This window comes from Staurois parvus, unplaced genomic scaffold (genome assembly GCF_062004578.1).
Source record: "Staurois parvus isolate SC_StPar_1 unplaced genomic scaffold, SC_StPar_1.0 ptg001354l, whole genome shotgun sequence".
Lineage (NCBI taxonomy): Eukaryota > Metazoa > Chordata > Amphibia > Anura > Ranidae > Staurois > Staurois parvus.
This window is the reverse complement of record NW_028319150.1, coordinates 1-20,567: the sequence shown is the minus strand read 5'-3', so window position 1 is coordinate 20,567 and position 20,567 is coordinate 1. Positions and strand designations below refer to the sequence as shown.

At 52.3% G+C, this 20,567-nt stretch overlaps 1 protein-coding gene across 2 annotated transcripts; it reads right to left on the bottom strand.

The window, feature by feature from the left end:
• Positions 1 to 5,014: 5,014 nt before the first annotated feature.
• Positions 5,015 to 19,984, bottom strand: LOC149436436 (protein S100-A10-like). 2 transcript variants are annotated; one of them, XM_089661624.1, is made up of 3 exons: positions 19,853 to 19,984; positions 7,905 to 8,065; positions 5,015 to 5,312 (listed from the first exon to the last, which is right to left on the bottom strand). In XM_089661624.1, exons 2-3 carry the CDS (start codon positions 8,040 to 8,042, stop codon positions 5,157 to 5,159), a joined length of 294 nt encoding a protein of 97 aa, XP_089517750.1. In that variant the 5' UTR covers positions 8,043 to 8,065; positions 19,853 to 19,984; the 3' UTR covers positions 5,015 to 5,156. The 2 variants fall into 2 exon arrangements, with proteins under 2 accessions (XP_089517750.1, XP_089517748.1); XM_089661622.1 differs by lacking the exon at positions 19,853 to 19,984 and adding an exon at positions 12,379 to 12,490.
• Between the last annotated feature and the right edge of the window lie 583 nt (positions 19,985 to 20,567).

Below are 20,567 nucleotides of genomic sequence, written 5' to 3'. Positions count from 1 at the left end.
ATTCCAGTGCGTTTTTGACAAGTTCCAGTGCGTTTTGATGCGTTCCAGTGCATTTTGTGACGCGTTCCAGTGCATTTTTGATGCGTTCCAGTTCGTTTTTGACGAGCTCCAGTACATTTTTGATGAGTTCCAATGTGTTTTTGACGCATTCTAGTGCTTTTTTGACGATTTTCAGTGCGTTTTTGATGCCTTCCAGTGTGTTTTTGACGAGTTCCAGTCCATTTCTGATGCATTCCAGTGCGTTTTGTGACGCATTCCAGTCCATTTCTGATGCATTCCAGTGCGTTTTGTGACGCGTTCCAGTGCGTTTTGTGACGCGTTCCAGTGCGTTTTTTGACGAGTTCCAGTCCATTTTTTACGCGTTCCAGTGTGTTTTTGATGCATTCCAATGCGTTTTTAACTATTATTTATTTATTTTATTCAAATTAAAAAATTTTTTTACACTTTTGTTTCAATTTAGCTTTATTGCTATCACAAGGAAGTGAACAAGCTCCCTTGTGAGCTCCTTTGGCAGGTGACAGGTCCTCTTCTATTGGACCCCTGCTGTCCCTCCCGCCCTCCAGAGCAGCCGATCGAGCTGGTTGGCTGCTCCCCTGTCAGGTCGACTTTGCAGAGCCATCAGCGGTTTTCGCGGGTGAACGTGCGTCGCGCCTGGGACCGCCCTATGGGTGAAAAACGCCCCGCGGAAGCTCCAGAATCTTTTGCGGCCGTAGAAGGCCTAGCGGTTTTTTAGCGCGCTTGCAACGTGACAAAGTCGCATCTGCTACCCCTCCTCCGCTTCTAACGGCGACCGCGGTTCACGCCCCTTTTCGGCGTCCCGTGCTGTAAACCGCCATTTGTGCACCTGGGAGGCGAGGGGTTAACCCATCGGAGGAAATCCCTGCGTGTTGCGTCACGGAGCGTCATTTTCCTGTGATTCACCCTGAGCTGTCAGCACACCCGTCTGTTGGCGAGCATCGCCGTGGAAACGGCGGTTATTTTCCCCAAACAGCGTGGAGGGGGGAGGGGGGTCATTCCAACACCAAGCGGGCCCAGCTGGCGAGGGAACGCGCTCCGCCACCACGGAAAGTTCCGCCCTCCTCATGTTGTTTCCGCTCTTCTGCATTCCAGCGGACCTGGAAAATCCCTCCGCCCGAGCCACGCCCTCCGCGCCAATGTTTGCACAGCTGGGAGAACTCTTCCAACATGGCGGCCTGCGGAGCCCTTAAAGCCAGACGCCGGCCAAAAGGGACGTCTTTTTGTGATTTTTTTTTTTAGATTGCGCAGGTGACCCCCCCCACCCCCCCATTAGAGAGATTATTCCCCACTTCCTGTCCCGGTGACACCCATACCAGAAAGAAGGTGAGGGGTTGTCACCGGGACGGACAGACAGCAGTCCACCCCCCACAGATACGCAGCGATGGTGGGTTTGCCGGGACGGTCCCACGACCTGCCCTCTGTCCCGGGTCCATGAATCGCAGCCAGGCCCATATTTATTGCTGATTGGGTGCAGGAGCTCCGAAAAAAGTGGGCTTTCCTTACATATATATCGGTGGCACTGTGCCGTAAAATGGGCGTGGTCTAAGCATGGCCGCCCATTAAGTGGATGTGCTTTAAGTATGGCCACCCATTAAGTGGGTGTGGTCTAAGCATATTCACCCATTATGTGGGTGTGGTCTAAGCATATTCACCCATTATGTGGGTGTGGTCTAAACATAGTCACCCATTATGTGGGTGTGGTCTAAGCATAGCCACCCATTAAGTGGGCGTGGTCTAATCATAGCCCCCAATTAAGTGGGCGTGGTCTAAGCCTGACCACCCATTAAGTGGGTGTGGTCTAAGCATATTCATCCTGTCCAGACAGGAAATGGAAATCTCCCCAGCGGGGACACGGAGGTTTTTAACCCTTCATCAGTTGGAGTTGAGCTCTCCCAACCCCCCCTTCCATAGATCCACCCCCTTCCTGCCTGCCACGCCCCTTTAAGGTCGCCCATCACGTGATCCGGAGCCCCCCTAGCTCTGCCTCCGAGGACGCGGCTGTTAAGGCCCTCCCTCCGTGATGCCTTCCATGGTCGACAAGAGGTGACAGAAGTCTCCGCCCCCTTTTGCGGATTTCAGATTTTCATGTTGTCACCCACTATCACCCCCCCCCCCCATTCCTCTCATGTCACGCTTCTCCCACCATTCCATGTAGATTGCGTGTTATCTCTCACATACAAGCAGGAAGTCAGCGCGGCCTCTCTGATCTATTCCTTCTGGGCGGGGCAGAGGGGGCGCTGCCTTGGGGGCATCAGTGGGGGGGGTGCAAAGAGGGGTTCACAGTGCATGGGGGGGAGGGGCACGTTGGCCTTTTTGGACCTTTCCTCGTCATGGTGCATCTACCGATATATAAACACCGGAGGGGGGGGTGGAGTGCTCCTTTAAGTCGCACATTCTGGGCGGAGACTTGGCCTCTGGGAATTCACACTGGGCGGACTTTGCTCTCTGTATCCGGGAATGGCGGGGAAATATTCGCACCTCTCTGACCTCCGAGTCATCGCAGAGCTCCGCCCCCTCCATCTACATATATCCACAGAGAGCGAATCCCACCATTCCTGAAATGATGTCATTGGTCTGCTGCAGGCAGGAGGGGGCATTTCCTCAGTCTCCCCTCCCCCAGTGATCAGACTGTACATTGTAACTTTGTAGATGGAGGAGGAGTCATTTCCTCAGTCTCCTCCCCCAGTGATCAGACTGTACATTGTAACTTTGTAGAAGGAGGAGGAGGAGGCGTTTCCTCAGTCTCTCCTCCCCCAGTGATCAGACTGTACATTGTAACTTTGTAGATGGAGGAGGAGTCATTTCCTCAGTCTCCTCCCCCAGTGATCAGACTGTACATTGTAACTTTGTAGATGGAGGAGGAGTCATTTCCTCAGTCTCTCCTCCCCCCAGTGATCAGACTGTACATTGTAACTTTGTAGAAGGAGGAGGAGTCATTTCCTCAGTCACTCCTCCCCCAGTGATCAGACTGTACATTGTAACTTTGTAGAAGGAGGAGGAGTCATTTCCTCAGTCTCCTCCCCCAGTGATCAGACTGTACATTGTAACTTTGTAGAAGGAGGAGGAGTCATTTCCTCAGTCACTCTTCCCCCAGTGATCAGACTGTACATTGTAACTTTGTAGAAGGAGGAGGAGGAGGCGTTTCCTCAGTCCCCTCCCCCAGTGATCAGGCTGTACATTGTAACTTTGTAGAAGGAGGAGGAGGCGTTTCCTCAGTCTCCCCTCCCCCAGTGATCAGACTGTACATTGTAACTTTGTAGAAGGGGGAGGAGGCATTTCCTCAGTCTCCCCTCCCCCAGTGATCAGACTGTACATTGTAACTTTGTAGAAGGGGGAGGAGTCATTTCCTCAGTCTCCCCTCCCCCTCTGGCGTGTGTATGAAGGTCCCGCACAGCTGGGTGTACATGCATGTTGTGCGGACGGGGAAGGTGAATGTTCTGCGGTTGGACGGTCGGCACTTGGAGGTGTGAATGTGGAAATACTTCATGACGGCCACTAGATGGCGCTCTGGTGATCACCTCTTTCCCGGGACGGCCCCATCTAGTGGCTGGGTTGGGATTTTCCTTACATTCGAAGTGCAGAGGACATTCAGCATTGTGGGCGGAGCACAGGCACAGCATGCCCCACCCCCTTTCTCCCGAGCATCAGGGTTGGACAAACACAACTGTTCACCAGAGTGGAGGTCTTCAGATTCATCCAAGATTCACACATTTCTAATTGGATATGATTGGGGAAATGTGTGAATCTTGGGTGAAAGTGGTATGGAAGTGGTGTGAATCTTGGGTGAAAGTGGTATGGAAGTGGTGTGAATCTTGGGTGAAAGTGGTATGGAAGTGGTGTGAATCTTGGGTGAAAGTGGTATGGAAGTGGTGTGAATCTCGGGTGAAAGTGGTATGGAAGTGGTGTGAATCTCGGGTGAAAGTGGTATGGAAGTGGTGAGAATCTTGGGTGAAAGTGGTGTGAATCTTGGGTGGGAGTGGTATAGAAGTGGTGTGAATCTTGGGTGAAAGTGGTATGGAAGTGCAGTGAATGTTGGGTGAAAGTGGTGTGAATTTTGGGTGAAAGTGGTGTGAATCTTGGGTGAAAGTGGTGTGAATCTTGGGTGAAAGTGGTATGGAAGTGGTGAGAATCTTGGGTGAAAGTGGTATGGAAGTGGTGTGAATCTCGGGTGAAAGTGGTATGGAAGTGGTGAGAATCATGGTTGAAAGTGGCAGGAATCTTGGGTGAGAGTGGTATAGAAGTGGTGTGAATCTTGGATGGAAGTGGTGAGAATCTTGGGTGAAAGTGGTGTGAATCTTGGGTGGGAGTGGTATAGAAGTGGTGTGAATCTTGGGTGAAAGTGGTATGGAAGTGGTGAGAATCTTGGGTGAAAGTGGTATGGAAGTGGTGAGAATCTTGGGTGAAAGTGGTGTGAATCTTGGGTGGGAGTGGTATAGAAGTGGTGTGAATCTTGGGTGAAAGTGGTATGGAAGTGCAGTGAATGTTGGGTGAAAGTGGTGTGAATTTTGGGTGAAAGTGGTGTGAATCTTGGGTGAAAGTGGTGTGAATCTTGGGTGAAAGTGGTATGGAAGTGGTGAGAATCTTGGGTGAAAGTGGTATGGAAGTGGTGAGAATCTTGGGTGAAAGTGGTATGGAAGTGGTGAGAATCTTGGGTGAAAGTGGTGTGAATCTTGGGTGGGAGTGGTATAGAAGTGGTGTGAATCTTGGGTGAAAGTGGTATGGAAATGCTGTGAATATTGGGTGAAAGTGGTGTGAATCTTGGGTGAAAGTGGTGTGAATCTTGGGTGAAAGTGATATAGAAGTGGTGTGAATCTTGGGTGAAAGTGGTATGGAAGTGGTGTGAATCTTGGGTGAAAGTGGTGTGAATGTTGGGTGAAAGTTGTATAAAAATGGTGGCAGTGATGTGAGTCTTGAGTGAAAGTGGTGTGAATGTTGGGTGAAAACCTCCATAGCGAGGTCCTTGGCGCACAGCACACGCAGGGACGGACACGGATGGTACAAAACACGGCTGTTTATTGGGGGATTGGACACGGGTTAGGCAGACTGGATTGCATTAACAGATTTCGGGGCTCCTCCCCCTCTGGCGATGGGAATGTATCGGTGCGGTGTGATTGGCGGTCGGCGGGGGCGGGGCTTCCTCACTTCCGGCCCTTCATGTTCTTGCAGTAATAGTCATTGCAGGCGATGCTGAGGCCGGCGATGAGGGAGAAGAAGCTGTGGAAGTTGACCCGCCCATCGCGGCACTGATCCAGATCCTTCATGATCTTGTCCACCGCCAGCGGGTCGTTCTGGTTCTGGGGGGGGAGGGGAGAGAAGAACAGAGATAACAAGACGCTACAAATGTATCCACCGAGACAAACAATGTACAGTGAAGGAAATGATACCAGACTCCTGCGCTGGCAGCCTGCCCTCCATGATGCAGGAGGAACCCCCCTCCCCCCTCCCTGCATCTGGTTATCGAATTGCGCAATAGCCTGTGAATGGCGCTCATTGTCCCCTCACACCCAGCAGAGGGCGGAGCCTGCAGATTAGTTGGGGCGAGATGAGGCTTGTAAGGTGTCAGAGGGCGCTAATCCTAATGAGGGTGTCAGAGGGCGTGAGAACATTCCGGATCTAATCCCCGGGATCCCGAGAGATTTACTGTCAGCTTTATGGGTTCCTTTAGGCGGTTGTACCAATCACCTACGTGTATGGTCCGTATACAACCCGACCGGATACAACCCCCACCGGATACGACCCCCACCGGACACGACCCCCACCGGATGCGACCCCCACCGGACACGACCCCCACCGGACACGACCCCCACCGGACACGACCCCCACCGGACACGACCCCCACCGGACACGACCCCCACCAGACACAACCCCGACCAGACACGACCCCCACCGGATACAACCCCCACCAGACACAACCCCGACCAGACACGACCCCCACCGGACACGACCCCGACCGGACACAACCCCGACCGGACACAACCCGACCGGATACGACCCCGACCGGATACGACCCCGACCGGACGCGACCCCGACCGGACGCGACCCCCACCGGACGCGACCCCCACCGGACGCGACCCCCACCGGACGCGACCCCGACCGGACACAAACCCGACCGGACACAACCCAACCGGACACAACCTGACCATATACAACCCGACCGGATACAACCCCGACCGGATACAACCCCGACCGGATACAACCCCGACCGGATACAACCCCGACCGGACACAAACCGGACACAACCCCGACCAGACACAAACCGGACACAACCCCGACCGGACACAAACCGGACACAACCCCGACCGGACACAACCCCGACCAGACACAAACCGGACACAACCCCGACCAGACACAAACCGGACACAACCCCGACCAGACACAACCCCGACCAGACACAACCCCGACCAGACACAACCCCGACCAGACACAAACCGGACACAACCCCGACCAGACACAACCCCGACCAGACACAACCCGACCATATACAACCCCGACCGGATACAACCCCGACCAGACACAACCCAGACCGGACACAACCCGACCATATACAACCCCGACCGGATACAACCCCGACCGGACACAACCCAGACCGGACACAAACCGGACACAACCCCGACCAGACACAAACCGGACACAACCCCGACCAGACACAACCCCGACCAGACACAACCCCGACCAGACACAACCCGACCAGACACAACCCCGACCAGACACAACCCCGACCAGACACAACCCGACCATATACAACCCCGACCATATACAACCCCGACCAGACACAACCCCGACCAGACACAACCTGACCAGATACAACCCCGACCAGATACAACCCCGACCAGACACAACCCCGACCAGACACAACCCCGACCAGACACAACCCGACCATATACAACCCCGACCGGATACAACCCCGACCGGACACAACCCAGACCGGACACAAACCGGACACAACCCCGACCAGACACAACCCCGACCAGACACAACCCCGACCAGACACAACCCCGACCAGACACAACCCCGACCAGACACAACCCCGACCAGACACAACCCGACCATATACAACCCCGACCATATACAACCCCGACCAGACACAACCCCGACCAGACACAACCCCGACCAGACACAACCTGACCAGATACAACCCCGACCAGATACAACCCCGACCAGACACAACCCCGACCAGACACAACCCCGACCAGACACAACCCGACCATATACAACCCCGACCGGATACAACCCCGACCGGACACAACCCAGACCGGACACAAACCGGACACAACCCCGACCAGACACAAACCGGACACAACCCCGACCAGACACAACCCCGACCAGACACAACCCCGACCAGACACAACCCCGACCAGACACAACCCGACCATATACAACCCCGACCATATACAACCCCGACCAGACACAACCCCGACCAGACACAACCTGACCAGATACAACCCCGACCAGATACAACCCCAGTCCTATATACCCCATCTCTATACAACACCAACCATATAGAATCCAATCCTACACAACTCCAATTATATGCAAAACCAATCTCTATACAACCCCGATCCAATAAACCTCCAATCCCGTAACACCCCGATCCAATAAACCTCCAATCCCGTAACACCCCGATCCAATAAACCTCCAATCCCGTAACACCCCGATCCAATAAACCTCCAATCCCGTAACACCCCGATCCAATAAACCTCCAATCCCCTAACACCCCGATCCAATAAACCTCCAATCCCCTAACACCTCGATCCAATAATAACCGCCATCCCCATACAATCCCACACAACTCCAACCCAACGCTCGGTCCAACTGCTGATGCATCTCCCGTAGGTCGTTGTGAGGGAGGTAAGTGGCCCTCTGCAGTGGTTTTGGTGGACGCTCACCTTGAGGAATTCGCTGAACTGGCTCTCCATCAGGCGGTGCAGGTCCTCCTTGGACATGTAGCTCTTGTCCCCGGAGTATTTGTGGAAGGTGAACATGATGGTCTCCATGGCTTGCTCCATTTCTGATGGGACGCCCATGTCTGCGGATTCTGCGTGGAGTTCTGCAAGAGACGGCGGGAGAGTTCAGTCCCAACATTTCCATGGAGGTGATAAAGACGAGACAACATCAATATGACGTCCGGAGGTGGACTCCTCCATAGAGCCCCAACCGTGGACAACCACCACTGAGCGCGAGGGATGGGCGCCATGATGGTTCCACCACTCATCTGAGCGCCTTACAGGACGTATTTATAAAGCGGTGAATGTGACTTTCTCTGGGGGAGAATCAATTTCGGTCATAGATTACCCCTGGACCCGGAGGATTCACCCGCGGAGAAAGTCGGACTCTCCTCTGAAGATCTCCCATTTCATGCCCAGGTCACGTCAAGCCACCCATGAATGTGGTTGCCAAGCCTTCTTCCCATCCCCCGGCCCGTGGTCGGCACACAAAGGGTCAATGTTCCCATTAGCGGCTCTATTGATCATTATTAAGTCCTCATCTTGGCGGAGGGGGAGGGGGAGGCGATAGGAACATCTAATGGAGGCTAATGGCCGAGATCGTCCTCTGCTGGGAAAATGGATTCTACGGGACGGCGGCCAACGAAGTGCGCACTCACGGGGGGGGGGAGGGGGGTTGTATGTGCGTGTGCGGAGTCATTATACCAGGAAGTCTGGATCTGAACCAATGACGTCATCAGACTGTGACGTGCGGTACGCCACCAATGATGCCACTGACGTGCGGTACGCCAATGACATGCGGTACGCCACCAATGACGCCACTGATGTGCGGCACACCAATGACATGCGGTATGCCACCAATGATGCCAGTGATGCGCGGTACACCAATGACATGCGGTACGCCACCAATGACGCCACTGATGTGCGGCACACCAATGACATGCGGTATGCCACCAATGATGCCACTGACGCGCGGTACACCAATGACGCCACTGACGTGCGGTACGCCAATGACATGCGGTATGCCACCAATGACGCCACTGATGTGCGGTACGCCAATGACATGCGGTACGCCACCAATGACGCCACTGATGTGCGGTACGCCAATGACATGCGGTACGCCACCAATGACGCCACTGATGTGCGGCACACCAATGACATGCGGTATGCCACCAATGATGCCACTGACGCGCGGTACACCAATGACGCCACTGACGTGCGGTACGCCAATGACATGCGGTATGCCACCAATGACGCCACTGATGTGCGGTACGCCAATGACATGCGGTACGCCACCAATGACGCCACTGATGTGCAGCACACCAATGACATGCGGTATGCCACCAATGATGCCACTGACGCGCGGTACACCAATGACGCCACTGACGCGCGGTACACCAATGACATGCGGTACGCCACCAATGACGCCACTGATGTGCGGTACGCCAATGACATGCGGTACGCCACCAATGACGCCACTGATGTGCGGTACGCCAATGACATGCAATACGCCACCAATGACGCCACTGATGTGCGGCACACCAATGACATGCGGTATGCCACCAATGATGCCACTGACGCGCGGTACACCAATGACGCCACTGACGCGCGGTACACCAATGACATGCGGTACGCCACCAATGACGCCACTGATGTGCGGTACGCCAATGACATGCGGTACGCCACCAATGACGCCACTGATGTGCGGCACACCAATGACATGCGGTATGCCACCAATGATGCCACTGACGCGCGGTACACCAATGACGCCACTGACGCGCGGTACACCAATGACATGCGGTACGCCACCAATGACGCCACTGATGTGCGGTAAGCCAATGACATGCGGTACGCCACCAATGATGCCACTGACACGCGGTACACCAATGACGCCACTGACGCGCGGTACACCAATGACATGCGGTACGCCACCAATGACGCCACTGATGTGCGGTACGCCAATGACATGCGGTACGCCACCAATGACGCCACTGATGTGCGGTACGCCAATGACATGCGGTACGCCACCAATGATGCCACTGATGTGCGGTACACCACCAATGACGCCACTGACGTGTGGTACACCAATGACATGCGGTACGCCACCAATGACGCCACTGATGTGCGGTACGCCAATGACATGCAGTACGCCACCAATGACGCCACTGATGTGTGGTACGCCAATGACATGCGGTACGCCACCAATGATGCCACTGATGTGCGGTACACCACCAATGACGCCACTGACGTGTGGTACACCAATGACATGCGGTATGCCACCAATGATGCTACTGACGTGCGGTACACCACCAATAATGCCACTGCTGTGCGGTACGCCACCAATGACGCCACTGACATGCGGTACGCCACCAATGATGCCACTGATGTGCGGTACGCCACCAATGACGCCACTGACATGTGGTATGTCACCAATGACGCCACTGATGTTCGGTACGCCACCAATGACGCCACTGACGTGTGGTACGCCACCAATGACACCACATTACTATTGCATCATCATTATTTATTGCAACATTATCTTTTCTCTTTTTTTTTATATTTATATATTCATTTTTGCATCATTATTATTTATTCTAATCATTATATTTGTGTCATTATCATTACATTATATTCAAATTATTTTCACTGTATTTTTTTGTATCATTGCATTCTTGTCTTTATATTTGTATCCTTATCATTGTATTATTTTTTGTATCATTATTTATTCTAATCACATTATTATCTTTACATTATATTTAAATTCTGTTCATTATATCATTATTATTGTATATATATATATTTTTTTTGTATTGCATTATCTTTATATTATATTTGTATCCTTATCATATCATTGTCAATATATTATAATCATTGCATTGTATCGATGGTTTTATCATTTTTATTATTTATTGCAACATTATCTTTTTTTTATATATATATATACATTTTTGCATCATCATTATGTATTCCAATCATTATATTTGTATCCTTATTATTGTAACATTACATTATACTCATTGCTTTATCATCGTATCATTATTATTGTATTACTTTTTGTATCATTATTTAATCACATTATTATCTTTACATTATATTCAGATTCTGTTCATTATATCATTATTATTCTGTGTGTATATATATATATATATTTTTTATTTTTTTTTATTTTTGTATTGCATCATTATTATTATGTATATATATATATATATATTTTATTTTTTTTTATTTTTGTATTGCATCATTATTATTATGTATATATATATATATTTTATTTTTTTTTTATTTTTTCTCATTATTATTTATTCTCATCATTATATTTGTGTCATCATCATTACATTATATTCAAATTATTTTCATTGTATTATTATCTTTATATTTGTATCCTTATTATTGTAACATTACATTATACTCGTTGCTTTATCATCGTATCATTATTATTGTATTACTTTTTGTATCATTATTTAATCACATTATTATCTTTACATTATATTCAGATTCTGTTCATTATATCATTATTATTATGTATATATATATATATATATTTTATTTTTTTTTATTTTTTCTCATTATTATTTATTCTCATCATTATATTTGTGTCATCATCATTACATTATATTCAAATTATTTTCATTGTATTATTATCTTTATATTTGTATCTTTCTCATTGTAACGTTATATTACAATCATTGCTTTATCATCGTATCATTATTATTGTATTACTTTTTGTATCATTATTTAATCACATTATTATCTTTACATTATATTCAGATTCTGTTCATTATATCATTATTATTATTATGTATATATATATATATATATATATATATATTTTTTTTTTTTTTTTTTTTTCTCATTTTTATTTATTCTCATCATTATATTTGTGTCATCATCATTACATTCAAATTATTTTCATTGTATTATTATCTTTACATTATATTCAGATTCTGTTCATTATATCATTATTATGTATGTATGTATGTATATATATATATATTTTATTTTTTTTTATTTTTTCTCATTTTTATTTATTCTCATCATTACATTCAAATTATTTTCATTGTATTATTATCTTTATATTTGTATCTTTCTCATTGTAACATTATATTATAATCATTGCTTTATCATCGTATCATTATTATTGTATATATATTTTTTCTGTTATTTTGTTACCTTTGTATTATATCCTTGTCATATCGTTGTCAATATATTATAATCATTGTATTGATCCTTTTCTCATTATTATTGTATTCGCTTTTTGTATCATTATTATATTTATTGCACCATCTTATCTTTTTCTATATATTTCTATCATCATTTGTAGAATTATTATTGTATCCATTTTGGTGTCATTGTTATTTATTCTAATTATTCTCTTTCTATTTGTGTCCTTCGTATGATTATCATGGTGTCAGATTACCTGATGAAGGATCCATGATGGACTCCGGACTCTCCTGTGAAGAATGCCGCATTACACGGCGCGGGTTTCCTGTATATACTGTACATTATCATTTCGGGGTGGAGTTTTCCTCGAAGAAAAACAAGACGGATCTCAGGGATCTGATTGACAGGACTTGGCTGATCGGAGTATAAATTACACCCATAGCAGTGCTGGATCCAGGCGGGGCTGTGACCTCCTGTGAGGACAACCTGTGTGGTCTGGCCCCGCCCTCCATCAGTGCGAACTTCAACAGACCCCCCCCCCCCGCAATGTACGGAATGATGTGCGCCAAAGAGGGACCCTCTACACCCCCGCCGGACCCCCATCATCCAGGAGACCCGATCCCTACATACAATATGGGCCACAGTACATTACCTGCACCAGAGGAGCTTACGCTCTAATGTCCCCTCCCCCACAGTCCCATCAGTCTCTGTACCAGAGGAGCTTATGCTCTAATGTCCCCTCCCCCGCAGTCCCATCAGTGTCTGTACCAGAGGAGCTTACACTCTAATGTCCCCTCCCCCACAGTCCCATCAGTCTCTGTACCAGAGGAGCTTACGCTCTAATGTCCCCTCCCCCACAGTCCCATCAGTCTCTGTACAGAGGAGCTTACACTCTAATGCCCCCCCCCCCACAGTCACATCAGTCTCTGTACAGAGGAGCTTACACTCTAATGCCCCCCCCCCACAGTCCCATCAGTCTCTGTACCAGAGGAGCTTACACTCTAATGTCCCCTCCCCCACAGTCACATCAATCTCTGTACCAGAGGAGCTGACACTCTAATGTCCCCTCCCCCCACAGTCCCATCAGTCTCTGTACAGAGGAGCTTACACTCTAATGTCCCCTCCCCCACAGTCCAATCAGTCTCTGTACCAGAGGAGCTTACACTCTAATGTCCCCTCCCCCCACAGTCCCATCAGTCTCTGTACAGAGGAGCTTACACTCTAATGTCCCCTCCCCCACAGTCCCATCAGTCTCTGTACCGGAGGAGCTTACACTCTAATGTCCCCTCCCCCCCATCACACACTATTACTATACATGTAGTACAGAGAACACTGAGGACAGACAATGATGTGATCGGGGGAGGGGAGGACAGAGATTGTACGTTGACCCCCCCATAGACCGGCAGACAATTCACATTCCGGAGGTTCGGCACTCATAGATGAGGGGGGGGTCAGGAACAGTCGCCATGAGTCCCCCTCATCTGTTCCATCTCCGGGTTGCTGATCTCCAGCAGCCTCTTTGCAGCCACTTCCTGTCTCCATACATCCCAGTGATGGCAGATCTCAGGGCGGGTTCCCTGATGGTGACAACGGTGGGCCCCGTCTGTGATGGAACCTCCACTCGTAGTCTCCATTGGAAGCTTGTGTGACAACGCAGGAGGACAATTGGAAAACAAGGACAGGGTGTTGTCACCCTACAACAGGAAGTGTCTGAACAAGGCGGGATCACCAGGGAGGATTAGAGTAAAGGGGGTGTTGGAGCTGCACTGACTCCTCCCCTTGGGGACTACAACACACCACACGTGGAACGGGCCCCAAGGATGGACAGATTCAGGGTCCCCCAAAGACGGGCAGATTCAGGGGCCCGAAAGATGGTAAAAATTCAGGGGCCCCAAAAACGGGGCAGATTCAGGGGCTCCAAAGGTGGAACAGATTCAGGGGCCCAAAAAGTGGGACAGATTCAGGGACCCAAAAGGTGGGGCAGATTCAGGGGCCCCTGATGATGGGACAGATTCAGGGACCCCCGAAGATGGGACAGATTCAGGGGCCCCCGAAGACGGCACAGATTCAGGGGCCCCCCGAAGACGGCACAGATTCAGGGACCCAAAAGTGAGAGATTTAGGGGCCCCTGATGACGAGACAGATTCAGGGAACCCAAAAGACAGGTCAGATTCAGGGGCCCAAAAGGTGGGACAGATTCAGGGGCCCCCCGAAGACGGCACAGATTCAGGGACCCTTAAAGAAGGGACAGATTTAGGGGCCAAAAAGATGGGACAGATTCAGGGACCCAAAAGGTGGGACAGATTCAGGGACCCCTGAAGACGAGACAGATTCAGGGGCCCCCAAAGACAGGACAGATTAAGGGGCCTCTGGTGATGGGGCAGATTTAGGGACCCCCAAATAAGGGACAGATTAAGGGGCCCAAAAGGTGGGACAGATTCAGGGGCCCGAGGATGGACAGCTGGGGGGGGGGGTTCTGTTTATGACAGTGCAGATCAGAATACAAAGGATTCTGGGAAGGTCGGCTCCGGTGTTTGTTGGCTTTGATTGTCAGCTCTGCAGACAATTAGGAGATAGCAGTTTCAAGGTCCACCCCACCCCCTCCCTGGAGTCCCTCCATGTCAGGGTCAGCCGGGCGCGGCTATTGGTTCTGGCATTCCTCCAATCCATTCCAAACATCCCAGGAATCCAGGAGGGCCACACCCCACCCATCACCGGCCCCCGGCCCGCACCCCACCCATCACCGGCCCCCCGGCCTGAGGATGAACCCAACAGAGGGAGGGGGGGAGATCTACTGTAAGGGTGCCAGAGCTAAATGGGACTCAGCACAGGGATGGTGGGAACCCCTCATAATGGGCACGGCGGGGGTACAGACCCGGGAACTCAGCACAGGGATGGTGGGAACCCCTCATAATGGGCACGGCGGGAGTACAGACCCGGGAACTCAGCACAGGGATGGTGGGAACCCCTCATAATGGGCACAGCGGGGGTATAGACCCAGGAACTCAGCACAGGGATGGTGGGAACCCCTCATTCAGGGATAAATAAGATCTAATAATTATGGGCGGAGCAGAGCAGGCAGCAGATTGGAGCACACATGGGAAGTCACTCCCCCTGGGTGTGGCTCACCCTGCCCCGTGTCACATGACTTGCGGTCATCAGTCCGTTAGAGCCACCATTGTACGGGGTGTCAGAGACCCCCTTTAAGGAATCATCTGCCCACCACTCGGCCATGAAGCAGTTCACAGGGTGCAGGACATGTACAGCGTCACTCTGGGAGGAGCCCAAGACAAAGCCCCAGAACTGCTGATTTTCCACAGCTGACTACTCAGCAACCCACAGCACTCCTCTGTACAATGCATGGTGTATGTCGGGACACATCGTCCTCTTGCGGCGCGCTCACCCGTTGCACCCTCCTCCTGCGGCGCGCTCCCCCGTTGCACCCTCCTCCTGCGGCGCGCTCCCCCGTTGCACCCTCCTCCTGCGACGCGCTCACCCGTTGCACCCTCCTCCTGCGGCGCGCTCACCCGTTGCACCGTCCTCCTGCGGCGCGCTCACCCTTTGCACCGCCCTCCTGCGGCGCGCTCACCCGTTGCACCCTCCTCCTGCGGCGCGCTCACCCGTTGCATCGTCCTCCTGCGGCGCGCTCACCCGTTGCATCGTCCTCCTGCGGCGCGCTCACCCGTTGCATCGTCCTCCTGCGGCGCGCTCACCCGTTGCACCGTCCCCCTGCGGCGCGCTCACCCGTTGCATCGTCCTCTTGCGGCGCGCTCACCCGTTGCATCCTCCTCCTGCGGCGCGCTCACCCGTTGCATCCTCCTCCTGCGGCGCGCTCACCCGTTGCATCCTCCTCCTGCGGCGCGCTCACCCGTTGCATCGTCCTCCTGCGGCGCGCTCACCCGTTGCACCGTCCCCCTGCGGCGCGCTCACCCGTTGCATCGTCCTCTTGCGGCGCGCTCACCCGTTGCACCGTCCCCCTGCGGCGCGCTCACCCGTTGCATCGTCCTCCTGCGGCGCGCTCACCCGTTGCACCGTCCCCCTGCGGCGCGCTCACCCGTTGCATCCTCTTCCTGCGGCGCGCTCACCCGTTGCATCCTCTTCCTGCGGCGCGCTCACCCGTTGCATCCTCTTCCTGCGGCGCGCTCACCCGTTGCATCCTCTTCCTGCGGCGCGCTCACCCGTTGCATCCTCCTCCTGCGGCGCGCTCACCCGTACCTCAGGGTTGGGCGCAGGATTCAGAGAAGACCGACCTAACGGTGTCCCGTGACTCCGCCTTCAGATTGTAAGCTCTGAGGCCCAGGGCCCCCTCTGATCCGTTGCGTCTGTCCCGCCTCCCTGTCTATTGTACATCGCTGCAATGCCTGTCGGCGACATACAAATCCCGTATCATGGTAAGCGAATTCCCGCCATCTCCGGGAGGACGCGGCCGGCGGCGGCGTGGGAGCCGCGAAACCCCGAAGCGGGCGAGAATTTGGGGCGGCGAAGCAATCTAAGGGTGACCCAGCCTATCAGAAGTCGCCTGCGTGACTTTCAGGTGGACGGATCCTTTAAGGAACACTTAGTCCTCCATAACTGACCAATAGAAGAGTGGCGTTCGCGTGATTTGTGCGCAGCGCGGCGATCTCCTCCACGTCTCCCGGCACGCAGGGGGTTAAGCGGACTGAGTACTGAGCGCGCTCTGTGGGCTGTGTGCAGGGTGTGTCCCGCCTGTGTGTGCGCAACACGTCTCTGCAACACTTCCCCCCCCCCCTCCGTCCTCCATTAACCCCTTCCTGCCCCCCCCCTCAACATCGCGCCTGCCCCCCCCTCAACATCGCGCCTGCCCGCCCACCTGACCGCAGTTTCCCAATTTCACCAAAATTAACTCCGTGAAGACCGCGCTGCTCACCGATGTCACCCTACCCCAATCCCTGCACGGTTGGCAGACCCCCCCGGCGCCCGATCGTCAAACCACACCCACTTACGGAAGAGCGCAATTTGGGGCGCACATCGGCGAAAGTAAAAAAGGCGACAAAGACCGAAAACCGCGATCAGTTAGGAATAAAAGTTGCAACGTTGTAATGATTTTTCAATCGTACCTATGAGCGCAACCGGCCCCCAAAACCATTCGCAGACCACCCCCCGCGACCGGCGGTCAAACTCCACCCTTCTGCGACGGTGAGAACGCAATTTGGGAGCAGAACAGCGAAAGTAAAAGAGCCAATGAGCGAACGACAGGGCGATTCATGCGATCTGTAAGTTGCAACATTGTAACGATTTTCAATCACGCGCAGTCACAGTGCTCTGCGGGCGCGACCGCCCCCCAAATCCATTCGCAGACCACCCCCGGCGACCGATCGTCAAACCCCGCCCTCCTAGGAGAGGGAGAGCGCAATTTGGGGGGCCAATATGGCGGAAAGAGACGCAAAACAAGGCGATTGGTTAGAAATAAAAGTTGATGCGTCGTAACAATTTCCAATCCTTGCGTTGCTGGTGACACTCCGTGGTCACGCCCCCTGCCCCCAAATTAATTCGCAAACCACTCCTCCGGCGACCGATAGTCAAACCCCGCCCACCTAAGAGAGGGAGAGCGCAATTTGGGCAGCAAAAGTAAAGAGCGAAAAAGACAGAAAATGAGGCAATTCATCCAATCAATAACTTGCAACATTGTAACGATTTTCAATCACGCGCAGTCACAGTGCTCTGCAGGCGCGACCGCCCCCCAAATCCATTCGCACACCCCACCCCCGGTGACTGATCATCAAACCCCGCCCAACTAGGAGAGGTAGAGCGCAATTTGGGCAGCAAAAGTAAAGAGCGAAAAAGACAGAAAATGAGGCAATTTTTGTGATCGATAAGTTGCAACATTGTAACGATTTTCAATCAAACGCAGTCGGTGGTCCTCAGCGGGCGCGACCGCCCCCAAATCCATTCTCAAACCACCCCCCCGGCGACTGATAGTCAAACCCCGCCCTCCTAGGAGAGGTAGAGCGCAATTTGGGGGGAACGTAACAGCAAAAGTAAAGAGCGCAAAAGACCGAAAACGAGGCAATTCCTGCGATCGATAAGTTGCAACATTGTAACGATTTTCAATCACGCGCAGTCACAGTGCTCTGCAGGCGCGACCGCCCCCCAAATCCATTCGCAAACCACCCCCCGGCGACTGATAGTCAAACCCCGCCCACCTAGGAGAGGTAAAGCGCAACTTGGGCAGCAAAAGTAAAGAGCGAAAAAGACAGAAAATGAAGCAATTCCTGCGATCAATAAGTTGCAACATTGCAGCGATTTTCAATCATGCGCAGTCGGTGGTGCTCTTTGGGCGCAACCCCCCAAATTAATTCGCAAACCCCACCCCCCGCGATCGATAGTCAAACCCCGCCCTTCAGGGGAAGGGCGAGCGCAATTTGCGGGGGCACGCCACAGCAAAAGTAAAGAGCGAAAATGAGGCAATTCCTGCGATCAATAACTTGCAACATTGTAACGATTTTCAATCACGCACAATTGGCCAAATCCATTCTCAAACCCCACCCCCGGCGACTGATCTTCAAACCCCGCCCTCCTAGGAGAGGTAGAGCGCAATTTGGGGGGCACGCAACAGCAAAAAAGACAGAAAACGAGGCAATTCCTGCGATCAATAAGTTGCAACATTGTAGCAATTTTCAATCTGCGGGCGCGACCGACCCCCAAATCCATTTGCAAACCCCACCCCTGGCGACCGATCGTCAAACCCCGCCCTCCTAGGAGAGGTAGAGCGCAATTTGGGGGGCACGCCACAGCAATAGTAAAGAGCGCAAAAGACAGAAAACGAGGCAATTCCTGCGATCGATAACTTGCAACATTGTAACGATTGTCAATCACGCGCAATCGGCCAAATCCATTCGCAAACCCCACCCCCGGCGACTGAAAGTCAAACCCCGCCCTCCTAGGAGAGGTGGAGCGCAATTTGGGGGGCACGACACAGCAAAAAAAGACAGAAAACGAGGCAATTCCTGCGATCGATAAAGTTGCAACATTGTAGCAATTTTCAATCACGCGCAGTCGGCGGTGCATTGCGGGCGCGACCGCCCCCCAAATCCATTCGCAAACCCCACCCCCGGCTACCGATCGTCAAACCCCGCCCTTCAGGCAGAAAAAGAGCGAAAAAGACAGAAAACGAAGCAATTCCTGCGATCGATAAGTTGCAACATTGTAACGTCGTGTGTGGTCGGCGACACTCTGCAGCCGCCAAACCCGCCCGCGACCGATCGCCAAACCCCGCCCACCTAGGGAAGTAAGAGGGCGATATGGTGGAAGTAGAGAGTAACGGAGCCGAAAGAGACGCAAAACGCGGCGATGACTGCGATCGTTTAGGAAAAAAAAAAGAAAAGTTGCAACAATGTAACAATTTGTGTTTTACGTTTCCTCCGGCCATAAATCTCGCCTTCGTTCCCTCGGCTTCTAGAAAGGTCTGCGTGGCCCCCAGCGATTCTAGGGGCCCCCAGATTGGGCGCATGTAACGACCGGCGTGTAGGGGGGGGCTCCTTTCAGATCCTCCCCGGGACCCATCAGCAAACAACGGGGAACTGGCAGAAATTTTCCACCCCACCCAGTTTGTTTTTCCTCCCCGCAGCCCAAAGTTCGACTTTACGGGGCGTGAAAATCTGCTTTCTGATTGGCTGGAAGGGGTTGAGAAGTCAGAAAAGACGCAGCAATGTTTTGGGGCCCCCCTGGTGCCGCCACATGCGGGGGGCCCGGGCGGCGGGGAGACTCACCTCGGGGAGGTCGATCTGTTCGGAGTCGGTCGGCACAATGTGAGCCTTCAGCACGGATCTCCTTCTTAGAGGACCAACCCTTGAAATCTGAGTCACTTCCAACTCGGGCCCGCCCCCGGCCCCTCCCACAATCCAGGAATTCCACCGTCATCCCCGTCCCTCCTCTCCCCCAGGACCCCCCCCTGGACTGCGCTCCATCACAGAAGGCGACTCGGCCAAGTCTGCGGGGAAAGTCAATCCGGATGATTTTTTTAATGCGTTTAAATGTTTGACGCAAAAATCGATCAAAAGCGCATTGAGAACATGTTACATGTCGGGGGGGCCCGTGCGTCTTCCACACGTCACATGTCAGGGGGCCCGTGCGTCTTCCACACGTCACATGTCAGGGGGCCCGTGCGTCTTCCACACGTCACATGTCGGGGGGCCCATTCATCTTCCACACGTTACATGTCGGGGGGCCCGTGCGTCTTCCACACGTCACATGTCGGGGGGCCCATTCATCTTCCACACGTCACATGTCGGGGGGCCCGTGCGTCTTCCACACGTCGCATGTCGGGGGGCCCATTCGTCTTCCACACGTCGCATGTCGGGGGGCCCGTGCGTCTTCCACACGTCACATGTCGGGGGGGCCCGTGCGTCTTCCACACGTCACATGTCGGGGGGCCCATTCATCTTCCACACGTCACATGTCGGGGGGCCCGTGCGTCTTCCACAC